Below are 18,181 nucleotides of genomic sequence, written 5' to 3'. Positions count from 1 at the left end.
TGGGAGAATGAAGAGGAGATAAAGTAGGAGGCGGTGTAATCAAGAAACCAGTGGGAATCTGAAGGCATGTAATGGATATTTGTAATTATCCTCTCTTCTTATTTGGACAATGTGAGAGTGAGAGCAGAACAGAAATTGGCAGCAAATAAAATGAAAGTTATGAATTCTGTTTGAGCGCAAGATGTAATAATGCTGTAGTTGATGTATATGAAAGAGAGATAAGACAGCGGGTCTGAGTTAGGTAGAAACACAGACATATCTGCATATCCCACCAAAAATATGGTTTGATCCCATGCAAGTTCAATAGTAGCACCATTGATTTGGTAAGGGGAAAGTTGTTCAATGTGCAGTCTTTCAATTTGGCTGTCAGCCTTCTGTAAAGTGAGTTATATGAGCCTTTCCTGACCTAGAAACAGTGCTGTTTGTTATTTCAGAATGCTATTTTACTCTGTAATTCAACAGTACTGAATAGAAAATGATAATAATGATTTAATTAATCAAATACATTGTACAATACCCCAAAATTCATATTCGTATAGGTACTTTGTTTTTTAAAAAAAACATTAGTACACATCATTACATTTAAAAAGATAGTAAATACAATAGACAATACTCAGAGCAATCAGTGTGCAAAAAAGTCCTCTTGTGGTGTCAGATGACAATTATTAATGTGACAAAGGGAGGTTCAAGAACCTGATAGCTGTTGGAAGCAAACTGTTTTTGAATCTAGAGGTGCAGGCTTCTACATCTGACTGAAGGTAACAGTGAGAAGAAATTGATGAATGGGTGGTTAGAGCTTGAGATGGGTCTTTACAAACTTCTGGAGCTTTGTGTTCTTGACCGGTTGAATTCCCAACGTGAGCCTTGATGCAGCCAGTATACTTCCCACAGTGCACCTGTGGATGTTTGATGGAGTATTGTAGATGTTTGATGGAGTATTCAATGATGTGGTAAATCTCCTCAAACTCCTTAAAACATAGAGGTAGTGGTGTGTCATTTTTACAGTTGCCTTAATGTGCTGACTCCAGGAGAGACCTTAATATGTGGGGTTCAAAGAACTTGAAGGTTCTAACCCTCTCCACCTCTGTCAATGCAGATGGATGGGTGGTCTCTTGGCCTCCCCTTCCTAAAAGAATAATGCAATAATGACAGTTATTTGAGCATTTTGAAAAACAGGTAAAGCCTTATAAAAATGTTCTTGGGCACAATGCATTTAAACAAACATGCGTAATCCAGAATCAATTTGTTGTCATGAACAAGTCATGAAATTCAGTGTTTTTTGCGACAGCGTCGTAGTGTAAACATTCATATTATAACCTTCTTACAGCATTACTATAAGAAATAATAGTGCGCGAAGTATTTGTTTCATTGATTATTCAGGAATCTGATGGCAGCAGGGAAGAAGCTGACCTTGTGCCTTTGAGCGTTTGTCTTTAGGGTTCTGTACCTTCTTTGCAAAGGTAGCAGAAAGAAGAGAGCATGGCCTGGGTGGTGAGGGTCTTTGAGGATAGAGGCTGCTTTTTCAAGACACCACCTCATATGATGACCTCGATGTCGCAGGCCATGGAGTTTATTCTTGTCCTGAGTGTTGGTGCCTCCATATCAGGCAGTGGTGCAACTAGCCAAAATGCTATCCATGGTACACCTGCAGAAGTTTACGAGAGTCTTCACAATGTATAGCCACTGGCAAGCCTTCTTTGTGATTACATCAACATGGAAGCTCAGGACACGTCCTTGGAGATGTTGACACCCAGGAATTTTAAGTTCTTGACCCTCTCCACTATTAAGCCCACAATGAGGTCTGGGTCATGTTCCCCTGACTTCCTCCTGAAGTCCACAATTATCTCCTTGGTTTTGCTGATGTTGAGCACAAGGTTGTTGTTGTTACACCATTCAACAAGCTGATCTATCCCCCTTGTACGCTTCCTCATTGCCTTTTGTAATTCTGCTGACAACAATGGTGTCATCAGCAGACTTGTAGATGGCATTGGAATTGTGCCTGGCCACACAGTCATGTGTGTATAATGAGTTGAGCAGTGGGCTATGCATGCATCTTTGGGGTGCACCTGTATTGATAATCAGTGAGGAGACAATGTTGTTTCCAATTCATACAGACTGTGGTTTTCCGATGAGAAAGTTGAGGATCCAGTTGCAGAGGGGGTTACAGAAGCCTAGAGTTTGTAGCTGCTTGACTAGCACTGAGGGAATAATAGTATTGAAGGCCGAGATGTAGTCGATGAAGTTATAGTCCATCTATGACTTTCTGTTTTCGAGGTGATCCAGAGCTGAGTGGAGAGCCAGCGATATTGCATCTGCCATGGAGCAATTGTGACAATAGGCATATTGCAGTGGGTTCAGATCTTTGATTAGGTATGTGTTAATTCTGGCCATGACCAGCCTCTCAAAGCATTTTATCACAGTAGATGTGTGTGCTACTGGGTGGTAGTCATCGAGTCAGTTCACACTACTCTTCTTGGGTAGCAAGTTGATGAACGCCCTTTTGAAGTAGGTAGGAACCTACACTCCAGCTAGTTGGTTGGTGCAGATTTTCAGTATCATGCCAGGTATGCCATCAGGGCCTGACACCCTGCGAGGGTTCACCCTCTTGAATGATGTCCTGATGTCACCCTCAAAGACAGATATCACAGGGTTCTCAGCCTTTTCAGGAATTCCATTAGGCACAATTTGGTTCTTTTTCTCAAAGCAGGCATAAAAGTTATTCAGCTCATCGGGTAATGAAGCATCGCAGCTTTGTAGGCTGCAATGGCCTACAATCCCTGCCATAGCTGGTGTATATCTGTCTCTAGCTTCCTCCAGAATTGACACTTTGCTTCAGAGATGGCCTTCCATAGGTCATACCTGGACATCTTTTAAACATCCCAATCTCCGACCTTAAACACCCTTGTGTCTTGCCCTCAGCATAAAGGGGGAAACATGTGCCTGGTGACAGAGGAGTCTAGGTGGTCAAATTAATACTTTGCTTTAGTGTTTATGAGGGAGAGGGACCTTGGTGAATGTGTGGTCAGTGTAATACAGGCTAATGTGCTGGTGCATGTTGAGGTAATGATGCAGCTCTGTAAAACTCTAATGAGACTACACGTGGAGTATTGCATTCATTTCTGGTCATCTCATTGCAGGAAGAAGGTAGCAGCTTCAGAGTTAGTGCAGAGATTTATCAGGATGTTGCCTGGATTGGAGAACAAGGATAACAAAGCTAGGACTTTTCTCTTTAGACTGACAAATGATGAGAGGAATGGAGGAATACTAGATTATGAGAGGCATGGATAGGATGGACAGCTAGCACTTTTTCCTTCATGCAGAAATAGCAAATACCAGAGGACATGTGAAGAGGAAAATTTATATGAAAATCATGCTTTGAGAGTGGTGGTTGCATGGAATGCATTGCCAGGGATGGTAGGTACATAGATGTAAGAAAAATAGGGGGTTATGGGTGTGAGGTAGGGAAGGATTAGGATTATATGGGTTGCCACAACATCATGAGCCAAAGGTCCTGTATTGTGCTGTAATGTTGTATATTTAAATCTGCATTCTTCTGCCTTCTGTTTAAATGCCTCAATTGGCATCTAAGAATAACAAGGTTGTTAATTTTGATCAGTTCAATGGCAGTGATTTGGAAACAGACCCAATGAATATTTCAGCTCCAGGTGGGACATTTCCATCTGCAATACATGGTAGAGGATTTTTACCATGGTAGAATGGGCAATGTCCCAAATGAATCAGGTGACCTTACTTGATCGCCTTTCTTCTCCTGCACTTGTGTCATCTAAAAATATCATTTAATAAAATCTTGTAACACAACGTTTCATCATTAATGGCCAGAAGCCAGTAACTTGTGAAATTATAATATGTCTAATTCAGGATATATGAATTAGTTTAATTCACTGTTCTTGGAAACTAATTAAGTAGGATATAATGAGATAATGAATAAGAGAAATATAACTTAATGCTTTTAGCACTACCTTTCACTTTAATTAAATTGAATTTGCAAATGACGAGATTTTACTTTTATATTTACTCTTCTGTGATTTCTCATATTTCAGTTTCAAAAGATAAGGATTGACACTTACATATTGAGCCATAAGTCGTGTGAAACCACATTGGCCATCATGATGTTAGTGTGGTGACTTGTCTTACTTTAACCTATTAGTGACGAAGGTTCACTCATTTTTTTGTGCACACATCAAGGCTGAAAATAGTAAAGTCCAGGATCTCTTGCATAAATTGGGGAAATATATTGGTTATAAATATTCAGTCAGTTGAAATATGTTGACTAATTAGTCTGGATTATTAAAAGGTAAAGGACTGGAATTTCCTTGGGACTAACTGGTAAATTGCAGCAGCTTTAGCTAACTGAGTTTTTATGGCAACATTCTAATGGATAGGGGTTTATTCAGTCAGCTTGGGCACAATGTCAATGAGCACATTATCACTTGGGAATTTGATCAAGATGAGTGCACCCTTTGTGGATAGGTAAGGAGCAAGTATTTGCAGCTCTATGCTTCCAAGCCTGCAACGTTCAAGTTCTATCTCACTGTCACATTTTACCAGTGCAGTGAACTGAGATTTACTGGTGGTGTGTTATGCTGATGGCTGGCTCTACCCCTATATAACCCTGGTTCCCGCCTAAACCCTGAGCCCCTCTGAAGACCACTGTACAACCCTACCCTCAGTTAGCTAATAAAAGTGTATGTTCTCCCTCCAGTCATGAGACCTTTTATTCACGCAACATCCTGGCACAGCGGGAACAGCTCTTTAGTGAGCAGTCTAGCAAGTAACATGCACACAGCCATACAAAGGACATAATTACAGAGTATAATGTGAGAGGGAAATGATCAGTGCTATTTGTAAGAGTAGCATAATATCACTGCTGTGAAGTTTATTCAGCTTGATAGCTGCAGGTAAAATACTGCCTTTAAGGCTTATAGAGCACCAGTTGCACCTCTCCAATGGGAGGAAGAAATCTGTCTGGGGTGAGATGGGTCCTTCAATCTGTTGGCTGTCTTTCCTAAGTAGCAGGAAATGTAGAAAGTTTTCAGGGGGGAGAGATTTGCATGATCCTCTGAGGTAAATATCATGAAACATTGCTTGTGTAGCTAGGGTGAAACATCTATAAGATTAATTTATTTTATCCGTCTTTGATTTCCAACTATATTATCTAGATTTATTAGTACAAATCTACTTCAGAACAGTTGCAAAACAATAAACAACTCCTATTGGTTCAGCTTGAGAGAGTGTAGTTTTGCTGCCCTATAACTAACTTAAGAGCAAAGCTTTGTCTCAACTCACCCATTTACAGTTGAAGATACATTTCCTTTAATATTTCAGCTCATGAAAACACATAACATAAAATCACCTTCATAATGAGAATTGAGGGAGCATGAAGCAATTTTTAACCCTTTGTTTTATGTAGCTAACTGCTAATATGTTATGTTACATGAGCAAAATGAAAGAGGATCAATGCACCTTTTCAGTTCCCTAAGTGTATTGATATGCAGGTGAAAATAAATGAGCAAAAAGCCTGCAGAGTTGCTCTGCAATCTCTAGCTCATTCTGTGACCAAATTCTGCATTTATCTGATTCCAAATATTTGAATTGCATCACCACTGGAAGTCATGAATCCTATTTCAAAGATCCCACTAACTAAAACTTTTTTCCCCAAAACTGCTTTAATCTTTTTAATCTCACTTTTCAATTTTCGTTTACAAATACATTTTTTTTAACCTGGACTTAATTTTAAGAGTGAAAAACTGGGCAGCATAATTGAAATGCAGTGCTGCATCTCTACCTTTCCACTAAACTAGATTGTCTTATACTTGTTTTGATACTTGCAGTCTGTTCAAATAAATGGTATTTAATTTTACTTGTCTCCACCCACCGACGTGATGTAAAAAATCTCAAAAGTCAAACATGAGTGGGCATGATGTTTTATACATCTTAATAAGATAATCCATCAGGCTTCAAAGTGTAAGGCTTGTATGGCAATGATGTTGAGGAGCTTTGTCTTATTCAAATGAATTATTTCACAAAGAATAGTCTGATCCCCATTTTCCACATTTCAATCTGTGTCAAGGAGACAGAAACAGACCTTAAATTGACAATTTATTGGGCTGAAATAAACTCTCTCACTTTCATCCATTTCTCCCTTGGTGAATTTACTGGTCAGGCTTTGTGTGGTCAATGGAAGCTAATTCCAAAGGAACATAAAGCTCCATTGTATTATTTGTCATAGTGTAAGGGCGGAAGAAAAAGTTTTTTTCTCGTGATTACCCGGCATTTTTTTTTGCCGCACTCCCTCTCGGTACTTTCTCCTCTGCTTCGCCAAGTACTGTTTGTATTGTCGTTTCTTGTTATGTGGGGTCCACTATAATTTTCCTGGCAGTAAATGAGATTTCAAGCATTTTACTCACATAATTAACTCACTATTGCATGATGAAATTAGCTGAACCAGAATCAACAACACTCCCTCAGCATTGGCAGGATCTCAGTTTGAGTCAGGGAAAACATACAAGTAACACAAATCCTTTATCCGCATGTCTAAAATCCAGAAAGCTCCAAAAACTGGCAAGTGGGGAGAGAGACGGCAGCACGAGTTGACCAGGTGAGAGACCGGCAGCGTGGGTGGGTGGGTAGTTTTGAGGGATATGTTCCCCAGGAGTCTTCCAAGATGGCTCATTATCTTCTTGAAATAATAACAATAGATAAATTAGGAGAAGGGGAGCAGCCCCTCAAGCCTTCTCCACCTTTAAATAAGATTATAGCTGATTACAGCACAGACTCCACATTAATTTTGATTTTCTGTCCCTTTCAAACTTTCAGTCCTTGAGAACAACCTCAAAAATATTTAAAGAACTTGACCTTTGAATGAGAGTTCCCAAGTTTTATCATCCTCAGTTGAGATGATTTTTTATTTTCTTTATTCCTTGTCCCACATAAAGAATCTTCTCCAATCTATATTTTTCAAGGCTCTGTAGGATATTCATTCAAGTTTGCTATTTTTTTGTAATGTTCTCAATATTGTAACATATAGGCCATCCCTGCCCACCCCACATTTTAGTATGGTAAACTTTAGGGGTTTTTAATGCTCAAAAGCTGCATTATTGTCTGGTCAAGTTTTTTTTAAATGTGAATTTACTTTTTATGTAGAGGACAGTCCTTTTATGTAACCTAGAGCCGTGCACCAACTTCCCAGGGCAAAAGGGGGTAAGATGTATAGCACAGTTGCAGCCGCCCTGCTGCCTGACAGCCCTGCCACCCCACTCCCTTCCTCCTCCATTCCCCTCCACTCGCTTCCATTTCCCCTTCATCTTGTCCTGTCAGCCCTACTGCCTGGCAGTCCTGTCCGGAGTGGGTGGCATGAGGGAGTGGGGCAGGTAGGCAACATGAGGAGCACTGTCTACCGGCCATCCTGTGACAGTGCAGTGGGGTGCATCTTAAAGCAATCCTTTTACGCAGGATCCAACTAGATCCAGATTCCCTCTGACACTACCACCCTTGGCAGAGGGAATCTGAATCTAGTTGGACCCGCCAATCTTTTATGTAGGTAAGTGGAGTGTCTTAAAGGCAGAGGAAACCTATCTCTACAGATCGCTAATTTTCACTGTAAAAGGGCCTTCTGATGTACTTACATCCTTCCTTAAGTCAGGAAGCCTGTTCTATACAGAGCACTCCAAGTGAGGTAGCTGAAGAAAAACCAACCTATTTTGTATTTGCAACTCCCTGCAATAAACAAAAATCATCCTTATTTTTATCCACCTTCCTAATTAATTATTAATCCTGCATTTTAGCCTTGTGTTGATTGTGCACTCAGACACTCAGACACATGTAGAGCTCTGTAATCCCCCATTCAAATAATATACTTGATTTTTACTTCTTTTCCAAAGTGGATAATTGTACATTTTCCCACTTTTTTGTTCATTTGCCAGATCTTTGGCTACTCATTTGATTTTTCCAATCCCATTTACAATGAATTTCATATTGAACTGGCCAGCTTCCTTTCTTTAAAGATTCAAGATTCCTCTATTGTCATGCAATATTACACAAAATGGCCTTCAGCCTGCACAAAGCAGACAAAGAGGTGCCATTAATGTCACCTGGTGCCCTTTACAGTATGAGAGAAAGAGAGTCCCTTCAGCATCACCAAGTGTTCATGGGTTCGCCTCTGGCGCTCCCACAGTCTTTAGCACAGACTCCTGTTCGATCAATCGGCATCCTGAGCTCGAGATCCAAACCTACGACCTCAAGAAGCCTTTGGTGCCCAAGGCCCTTTCAGAGCCCTTCATGCTTTAAGCACCTACTCAAATCCTGGTTCCAATAGCTGGTTCCCATGAGGCAGCCTCCAGCAGCCCACGCAGGTCTGCCGATCGCAAGTCACCCGCAGCCTGTATGGGTCCCAGAGCCACTGAGCCGTGGTCACCTTCCCTGTAGGGTTGTCGCCTCTGCTTTTCTTACGTATAGTAAACAACATTGGTACCTCAAATATTTTTACTGAAAATCGTACATTACAAATTTCTTCTGAAATCATGTGTAAAACATGAATTATGTTGGCTGGATCAAATCACTCACTGCTGTATGCTGCCTGCTGCTAATCTTGACAAGCAGAAAGCACTTGGTTGAAATGTGAAAAGTGTACATTCCAATTTCTAGCACCTGTAATGCTGATTATACTCAGTGATCATTCTCCTATTACACATACCACTGATCAAAGTTTGTTTTAGTGGCAAGTAGTCAGGATAAGCCAATGAATGGTACCACATCAATGTGGCAAGAACTGCTCACAGTCATTATTTACTGCTTCTAAGATACTTTATTCATTTCAGTGCTCAATGTTAACAGGTCAGATATAGACTTTATTCTAAGTAAAAACACAAAATTCTGGAGAAGCTTATCAGGCCAAACAGTGTCTTTTATGTAGCAACATATGTAGTGAAGAAATATGGTAGGGAGCTCATGGATAATATAAGGATTAATGAGGAGGTAGTGTTGGCTATATTGAAAAAGATCAAGGTCCTGACAAAATATTCCCTAGGACCCTGAGGGAGGTTAGTGAACAAATAGTGGGGGCATTAACAGAGATATTTAAAATGTCACTGGCCACAGGGGAAGTGCCGGAGGACTGGAGGGTGGCTCAAGTTGTTCTGCTGTTCAAAAAAGGATCCAGAAGTAAACCTGGTAATTAGAGTCCTGTAAGTCTGATGCCAGTAGTGGGTAAATTAATGGAAAGTGTTCCATACAACCATTTGAAAAGAGAAGGATTGATTCGGAGTCATCAGTATGGTTTTGTATGTGGTAGATCATGTCTAACAAATCTTTACAGAGTTTTTTGAGGAGGTTACTAAAAAGGTTGATGAGGAGAAGGCAGTGGATGTTGTCTATTTGGGCTTTAGTAAGGCTTCCTAAAAACCTAGCATCACACCTTCCTGTTATGTGGTCTACTCAGCTCCTGAGTGCCAAGTGTGGAAACTTATTTTGAGGCACCAGTTCATAAATTGGTTAGTGGTTACAGTATAATATCATCAATATTTTCAATGTGGAGGAAAGGCCTTTATAAGAAAATCATCGTATTAGACCTATACCACTCCATGCAAAAACTTGGGTATAGTGTATGAACAAACATCTCTTACTGCACACCTTGCACAAAAGTGAAGGTACCCCATGATTTAAGTGCTTTCTGGCCTGAGTTATTAGAACCAGCCTTCCTATAGCTTTGTCCTCGACATTAATGTACTCTTGGATTAATGTTCCTGATGTAATGTACATCTTGTTTTCATCATGAAATTCAGTAGTTGAAATACATATAAAAACTGAAATGAACCTGAAGCCTTTGCTAAACTGAATATTGATAAATCTGAGCCATCTTCTTGGTTTAGCAATTTGACTTAACTCAGAGTTTTATGATTAAGCATATTATGCTATTAGAATGGAAACAAATTAGTTTCTGGAGTATTATATAAAAATTGCTTTCATTATAATGAAAACCAATCTTCGATAGGTTGAAAGGCTTCTTCTTCTTCCTCTTTGGCTTGGCTTCGCGGACGAAGATTTATGGAGGGGTATGTCCACGTCTGCTATTTGAGGGGGAGGACGTGGACATATCCTCGGGCCTGTGCAAAGGAGATTTTAGGTGGAGTGCAGTGTGCGCAGTACTGGCAGTTTTGTAAATTGATCATTCTCCAAATAATAATTATTTTGTTTTTAATCTCTGTGCATATTTATTATTAATTACATGGTTAAAAGATTGCAGGATTTACTTTGTTGTTTTTCTCTTCATGTAACTTATGGAGAAAATGATTTTTATGCCAAACTGAATTTTTAAATGTTCTTCAATTAAAACGGCAGATTCCATGTTTCAAATAATTGAATTTTGGAAATAACAAAAAATGGTTTGTGTTGTTGTCCTTTAACATCTTATGAACAAAGTGACAACCAGCTAGAATAGAGATATGGATTGTATATTGTATACATGGTATACAGGTGACCAGAAAATATATATAAATTCCCGACTTTGCATGATAATGGCTTGAGGTTGAGGAAAGCATTTCTCCTGGGAGGTATAAAGTACTTTGTTTCTTTTTAATTGTGCATACCAGTGTAAAATTTTACCTCTCAAAATAATTTAGATTTTACATCAGAATGGCTTGTCTTCCTGTACCTTTTTAAATTACAGTTTGACCACACCTTAGATAGATTTAATCTGTTGTTGTTTTTAAATACAATCATACATTTCAATAAAAATACACCAAAATGCTGGAGGAACTCAACCAGTATATTTAGCATCTGTAGGAGACAAAAATATTTTGCCTATGTTTTGGGCCAGAGCCCTTTTTCAAGAATTTCTTCAGCCTAGGCATCCCTTGAAGAGATTTCACAGTGGATCAAATGAACTTGAGTGAAAGTCAAGTAGACACTAGGATTATAGTTAAAAACACACCCTAATGCTGGAGGAACTCAGCTGGTCTTCTCAGCAGCTTTAGGAGACAAAGATACATTGCTGAGCCTGATAAAACTGGCTGAGTTCCTCTAGCATTTCTTCGTATTTTTACTACAATCACAGCATCTGCAGACTTTCATAATGCATTTCAAGGGCAACATTATATTTTAATGAACAAAGATTTGTTAAAATGAATGATTTTAAGTGCACACTGGTTTTATTTTGTGTTAAGTAACTGCTCACTTTCTTCTTTGTAACTTGCATATATGTGTAAGGGTTTCCAAGAGTCATATGTTAATTGGACCTTCCTCATTTTAAAGGGAAATTTCCCCCCCCCCACCACCCCACCATGAGACTGATAATGGGATTCTTTTTCCTTATTATTACCCGGACATGGGCACTCAAATATGAAGGCTATGAAAGAGGTTGGGGTCAGAGTGATGGAGGCAGTGAGAAAGGATTAATCTTCTATACTTCACCTGACGGGTAAATAGATCCACGACTTTTCAACCAGCATTCAGAAATGCAAAGTTGCTGCTGACCTGTGAATCAATTAAAATAACCTATCTTAGTGATACTACTGGTGTGTAGTTCTAGAATGAATCCTTCCTAGTGAAGCAGCAGCGCAAGGTTCCACTTGCAACCCATCACTCAAGTTCGAAATACAATGTTGGCAACTTTTACTGAGGTACATGAGAATTAGGTCCTTTCTAATCTGAAACTGCAATAGTGTACAGTCTTGTTTCTGTTATACTGTAAGAAACAAATATGATGTTTAAAGACCATTCTTTGACAATTTTCTTTTATTTTTTCCTTCATGCAAAATCATGGGGGCAATTGATGACTGACTCAAATGGTGAGCATTTTTTTAAAAAAATACTTTTAGATAAAATGTTACTATTCACATTTGAGCAAAGAAGTCTTCATTAACATTAGGTAACTTAAACATATTAAAGTGTATTTCTGTGGATGAAATTTGAAATAAACAATTGGAATGGTGAGTACCATTGTGGGTTAAGAATCTTTCTATCAGACTTAAGAGTAGAATTAAGTCACTCAACCCATCTTTTCTGCTCTGCCATTCAAATCATGCCTGATGAAATCACATCATCTTTGATGCCCTTACTAATTAAGAACTTAGCAACCTCTGCTTTAAATACACCAAATGACTAGGCTTCCACAGCTGCCTGTGACAAAGAATTCCACAGATTTGCTACCCTCTTTTCAAAATGAACATTTTTAAAATTTATTATAGGAAGGATATAGATAAGGTAGAGAGGTTGCAAAGAAGGTATACAAAAATGTTGCCTGGATTGTAGTATCTTGAATACAGAGAAAATTTGAGTAGACTGGGACTTTATTCATTGGAGCGTAGAAGGTTGAGAGGGGATTTGACAGAGATATTTAAAATTATGAAGGGAATAGATAGAGTAGATGTGAATAGGCTCTTTCCCTGAGAGAAGGGGAGATTGGAACAAGGGGTCATAGGTCAAGGGGCAAAACTTTAGGAGTAATATAAGAGGATACTTCTTCACTCAGAGAGTGGTGGCTGAGTGGAATGATCTATCGGAAGGAGTAGTAGCGGTAGGGCCAATTCTGTCATTTAAGAGGAGGCTGGATGAGTACATGGATGTGAGGGGATTGGAGGGTTATGGGCATGGGAGTGGGTAGGTGGAACTAGTGGAGTTTCACGTAAATTGGCGCAGACTAGAAAGGCCCATATGGCCTGTTTACATACTGCAAATTTTTATATGGTTATATTTGGAAGCTGTCCTTTCTGGTCCTAAACTCTCCCACCACTCTATCTTGCCCTTTCAATGTTTCCATAAGATGTCCCCCTCATCCTTCTAGACACTAATAAGTACAGGTCCAGAGCCATTACCAGTGGCTCTCAACCTTTTTTCTTTCCACTCACATACCACTTTAAGTATTCCCTATGCCATAGGTCCTCTGTGATGAGTAAGGAATTGCTTAAGGTGGTATGTGGGTGGAAAGAAAAAGGTTGAAAACCACTGTTTTAATTGTACCTAATTGACTTGTTATGTGCACGGTTTCATAACTCCAAAGGAAATGGGCTAAAGATATTTTTTCTCAAGCAAAATATTTCAGTAACAATTGGGCCTAGAGCAGTGATTCATAACCTTCCATTCCCACTCACATCCCACCTTCAGCAATCCCTTACTCATCACAGAGCACTGATGGCATTGGGATTATTTAAAGTGTTATGTGAGGGGAAAGAAAAAGGCTGAGAACCACTGCATTAAACGCTCTGACTTTGATCTTTTCATTAATTTACCACATACTTTTCAGGTTCTGTTAAGTAAACAATATTGATTTGTTGCTCTTGAAAAGAGAAAACTGTCATTATTTTGATGTCTTAGGTGATTTTTCAGTGCAACAAACATTAACCTGTTTAATGTGATGGGATTGTTCATTCATTAACATCTCAATGGAAGAGTTTCAGTTCAAATTATCCCCTTAGTGGTAATTAACAAAAAATACTAATCATGAATAGCAGGTGATAGTTACTTCTGAGTACCAAACACCTGGCAAAAGAAGGGCAGAGCTAACAAAGAACTTGGAAACCCTTAAAAGGGACTTTCAGGTGGCCAATTGCCCAACTTATAAAGCCACATATTTTGGCAATATGCAGTTGTCGGGAGGCCACGTGAATGTGCAGGAGGCGCCTGTGAGGCGAGCTTTGTAACCCTCCTCCAAGAGGGATAATCGCCACAGCATAGTGGTCTTCCCAGCCATCTGAATGCAGCCGCCTAAAAGCGGCTGCATTCGGGATGACAGTCAGCTGGCGAGCACCTGACAGCTCCTCTCCCAGCTGCCCCTTACCCCAGCGCAGGACGTCGGGGCAGGGGCAGCTGGCTTGGCTGTCAGTGCGGGGACTGCAGGGCTAGAGCAGCCGGCGGGGGAGAAGGGGGCTGGGCTGTCAGCATGGGGAGAAGGGGGCTGGAGCGGCCGGCGAGGGGGAAGGGGGGCTGGGGCAGCCGGCGAGTGAGTACAGCGCTCGAGTTGGGTACCGGCATTGTTCCGGCCAGTCCCCTTCTCCCCCGCCGGCCGCTCCAGCCCCCTTCTTCCCTGCCAGGAGGGGCAGAGCGATCAGTGTGGGGACATTCCACAGGGGATGTCCTCGCGCTGATTGCCCGCGCTGACTGTTCCAGCTGACAGCCAGCCATCCTAACTTGACAGCCCAAGGGACAGTAGCCGGAGTGCGCTCAGGTGTGCATCCTGGTGCAGCTGTCCCTTCAGGTGGCCAGCGCTGCGCTTTTAGCGCTGCCACCTGAACGGCAAATCAAAGGGCCGCTTCCTCTTCTTCAGGTGCATTCTTACCAGAGAATCCACCTGCAGAAGCCAATAGTAACCATACTTCTAGTCCCAAATTGAAAGCCAAAAAACATCAACAGTGGCTTGACACCCCTTCCAGACTCTGTATTGCACTTTGTTGCTCACACTGTTCTAATTATACTAATGGCATAAAATCAAATGTTCTATAATTAATTCCTCCATCTTTCCTGATTTTCCCACAGCAAACCCCACCGTACCAGGTGGTAGAGGCTTTCCAGGAACAGCAGAAGTGATTCGCGAGTCAAGCAGCACCACAGGAATGGTGGTTGGGATTGTAGCAGCAGCTGCTCTTTGCATTCTCATTCTCCTCTATGCCATGTACAAGTACAGGAATAGGGACGAAGGTTCCTACCATGTGGATGAAAGCAGAAACTACATCAGTAACTCCGCTCAGTCCAATGGGGCTGTAGTGAAAGAGAAGCAGGTGAACAATGCCAAAAATTTGAGCAAAAATAAGAAGAATAAAGATAGAGAGTACTACGTCTGATCAAACACTTGGAAGATGGAAGCCTGTAAAATTAGAAGGAAAAAAAAACTACATTTTATCAAAGACACGATAAAACTGAGATTTACTTTTTGCAAAGCACATGGGATAAGAGACAGTACACATAATCAGGAAGGAAAGACAACAGTTTGTAAAGTAAGCTTTAACATTTCAAGCTGATTGAAGTCTCCTACTTGTTCACAGTGTTTTCATTTGCTCTGCCTTCTCGTTGTCTGAACTTTACTGTGGAGACAACAGCATGAAGCATTCATCAAGAAGAGTATTACAACATTGCACAGAGAATCTACCTGTTACCATGAGTTTTCAGCCAAAGTGCTAAACAATTCTGCAATGTGACAGAAGTCTCATTTCTCCAAGAAACTTTGTTAGTTAGCCGACCCTCAATATCAATGGGGTTTAAATCATCTTTAAGTCCATGGGAGACCTGTGATTAAGTGCTGGCTCCAACATAAGACTAATGTTAAATAGTATAAAGTGGAATAATCCCTTTCTGTTTGTAAGAAGTAAGAATGCCTTAATTTCATCCACAGGAAATATAAGGCATGGATATAGACAAATAAAAGAGAGCATAGATACAATCATTTGAAAATTTTCATGCACGCTAATATGTTATTACATACATTTATACAAACATGTATATGTGCTTTCTGGATTGTGATGAGTGATGTTTTATAGCCTGTTGTATAGACAATGCAAATATCTCTGCTATCCAGACATTTTTTGGTAAACGCAATGTTATAGCTGTAGCTATGAATAGACAAGTTTGAAGTTGTTGATGAGATCTGCAATGTTTTTGCAGCCACCATTAATAGTCTCAAACTTTTTATTACTTTTCATTGTAATGAATGTCTACCATACATGTAAGAGAGGTACATGTGAATGTAAATATAATTTAGCTGCATTTTTGTAATTCAGACAGTAATCTCTTCTGTTTGAGGTTTTGTTGCGTAGGAAACAAAGCAAGTTTTACACTGAAATGGTGGCTAATACAATGAAATCTTTGTTACGTCTTAATCATTTCACTTTTTTTTAACATTTTCTCTAAATGGGAAAAATAAATGTTTTAAAAATCTGATCATTCCTTAATTTGCACAATGACGTTGCTGACTGTCAACACGCTTGGGTACAAGGAAATCTTCCTAAATATCTACCGCATCACTGCAGAAAGTACAGTTGCTTATTTCTTCCTATTATGCTTCATTATCTTTATTTTCACTTCAAAATATCCTTCACCCAGTTGAAAGCTTTAACATTAAAGCATTAAAGGTCTTTCATTTTCTAGCTTTAAATGAAGAGCCCTATGTATTGATACTAAAATATCTAGATCTTAAGAACTCTTTATATTATTTTTAGTGATTTCGTAGCAATAAACCTGGTTGTAATGTACTTCATATCAAATACAAAGAGAATATATTAGATTCTATGTGTGCACTTCAAGGGAAACCAGCTGAATTACTAAAGACCTCCTGGAAGGTAAATAGATGTTCACATATTCAAACGGAAAGCAAGAATTTAAAACTAGCTTTAAACAGCAGGGGCCACAACATAACAGGAACGATTGTATTTTGTGTCAGCATTCAATTGGAAATGGTCTCCTTGCCAACTGCTGGAGTCACCTCAGTGACCTCTAAAATTACATTAGATACTCACTTTTGCACAAGCCATTTCTATTACATTTCATCTTCTCAAAATTCATTCTGAGAATTGTTTCTACCTTGGAGTGAAAGGCACCTTCTAAGTGGCTGAAAATAGTCATTTTCTGAATAAAGGAGAATATATCAGATAATGTCCTTAATCACAATGTTGTATGTAACTGAAACATATTCCATTTAATATGATTATAATGTAATTTCTAAACACATAACCATAAAATGGAATCCCTGAAAGTGTATTTAACTCAAAACACTAGAATTTATTTACATGCATTTTCTATTCAACTAGAATAAGGTTACAATTAAAGCCAATTCCAGTTGGTCTGGGGAAAATGCAGAGAATCAGAGTTCAACAACACAGAAATAGGTCATTTGACTCTAATCCCTCTATATGTTTCCTTTGCATGTACCTGTCTAGATTTCATTTGAGAATAACAATTGTCCCTACACTCGCTCCATATAGAAAATAGGGTATCCCTCAGGTCCCTTTTCAATCTTTCCCCTCTCACCTTGTATTTGCTCATATCAACATTTATGAAATTAAAAATGTCAAATAATATTTTATGTTTCCATTGGTGTCAGAAAGAGATTACATGGGTTAGTTTACAAGTAACACTGACAATGGAGTCAACCATCATTTTCTCAACAACTGCACTGTCCAAGCACAAACCAATGAAGCTGTGGAAAATTCCATCAAGCAGCCATAGTTCAGTAGTTAATGAGGAGCTCCTTGATAGACAGGATTGACACTTTTAGCTCTCAAGTAGAATCTTACCTTACGCAGAGTCGAAATCTGTCATTAAGATGCACTGTCCTGATGATGCCAAGGTGTATAAATAAGACCCAAATGATGGTCATTAATATTACACATTAGTATTTGTGAGCGATGGAATAAAAGTATTTGTTTACTTTTATGAATCATTTTATTAAAAGCACTCATACAATGCTGAGTACACTACAAATGGCTGTCAGAAATTTAAAAAGCAAATTTTAAATTTGTAGAAAATATTAAATAATTAGCACTGGACAACTGGACAATTTTAAGCTATTCATATTGCCAAGATGGTTACATCCTCTTAGTCAACAATTTGGTTTACTAGCTACACAGGAGCAACATTTTCCTATGTCTTAAACTACCTACAGCCCCAAGCATGGCAGTTTCCAAATCTCATTTAGATTGATACTGTTTGGTACTGTAATGTGTTGTGTTTTGGCAAACTCTTGTTTTGAAGCTGTATGAAATGTTACTTATGAATGAAGCATTTCAGTCAAGATAAAACAAGCAAAACCATTTTGAAGCCCCATCTTCAAGTGCTTTGTGTGATAAATATTAAAAAAAATTTGTTGCAAAAGCCAAGTTAACCATTATTGAAAATGCTAAGCCAGTGGAATTTACTGTTTTTTTTAATAAAACGTTTCTTATAATAGAAACTTTGTGATGTACATTCCTTTGTTCTTTGAATTTCACATTTTGAAGAACAATTCATTCTTACAAGTAACAATATTAAATAAAACACAGAATTGGTGGAGGAACATCCATAGAAGGAAAAGATACGTTACTGACATTTCAGGCTTGAGCACCTGCTGACTTTTGAACTTCACTACTTAGTATTATATTTCCATAATGAACGGTGCTGATCATTTCTCTCTTGTCATCCTCTCCACACACACACACACGCAAAATCCTCCTATTGTCATAGTAAATTAAGCCACAAATAT

The 18,181-nt window shown here is 39.2% G+C and overlaps 1 protein-coding gene across 17 annotated transcripts in view; it reads left to right on the top strand.

Moving 5' to 3' along the window:
• The window catches only part of nrxn1a (neurexin 1a), a 1,705,359-nt gene extending 1,687,466 nt beyond the window's left edge, over positions 1–17,893 (top strand). For 15 of the 17 annotated variants that reach the window (XM_069931396.1, XM_069931400.1, XM_069931399.1 and 12 more), the window contains one exon: positions 14,488–17,893. In XM_069931396.1, the coding sequence (XP_069787497.1) occupies positions 14,488–14,792 (305 nt within the window). In that variant the 3' untranslated portion in view covers positions 14,793–17,893. The remainder of the gene's footprint in view (positions 1–14,487) is intronic. The other 2 variants (XM_069931390.1, XM_069931386.1) reach the window with 1 other exon arrangement.
• The last annotated feature ends 288 nt before the right edge of the window (positions 17,894–18,181 follow it).

This window comes from Narcine bancroftii, chromosome 4 (genome assembly GCF_036971445.1).
Source record: "Narcine bancroftii isolate sNarBan1 chromosome 4, sNarBan1.hap1, whole genome shotgun sequence".
In the NCBI taxonomy this organism is placed as follows: domain Eukaryota; kingdom Metazoa; phylum Chordata; class Chondrichthyes; order Torpediniformes; family Narcinidae; genus Narcine; species Narcine bancroftii.
Note: the sequence above shows the minus strand (reverse complement) of the source record. Positions and strands in the feature narration are given on the sequence as shown.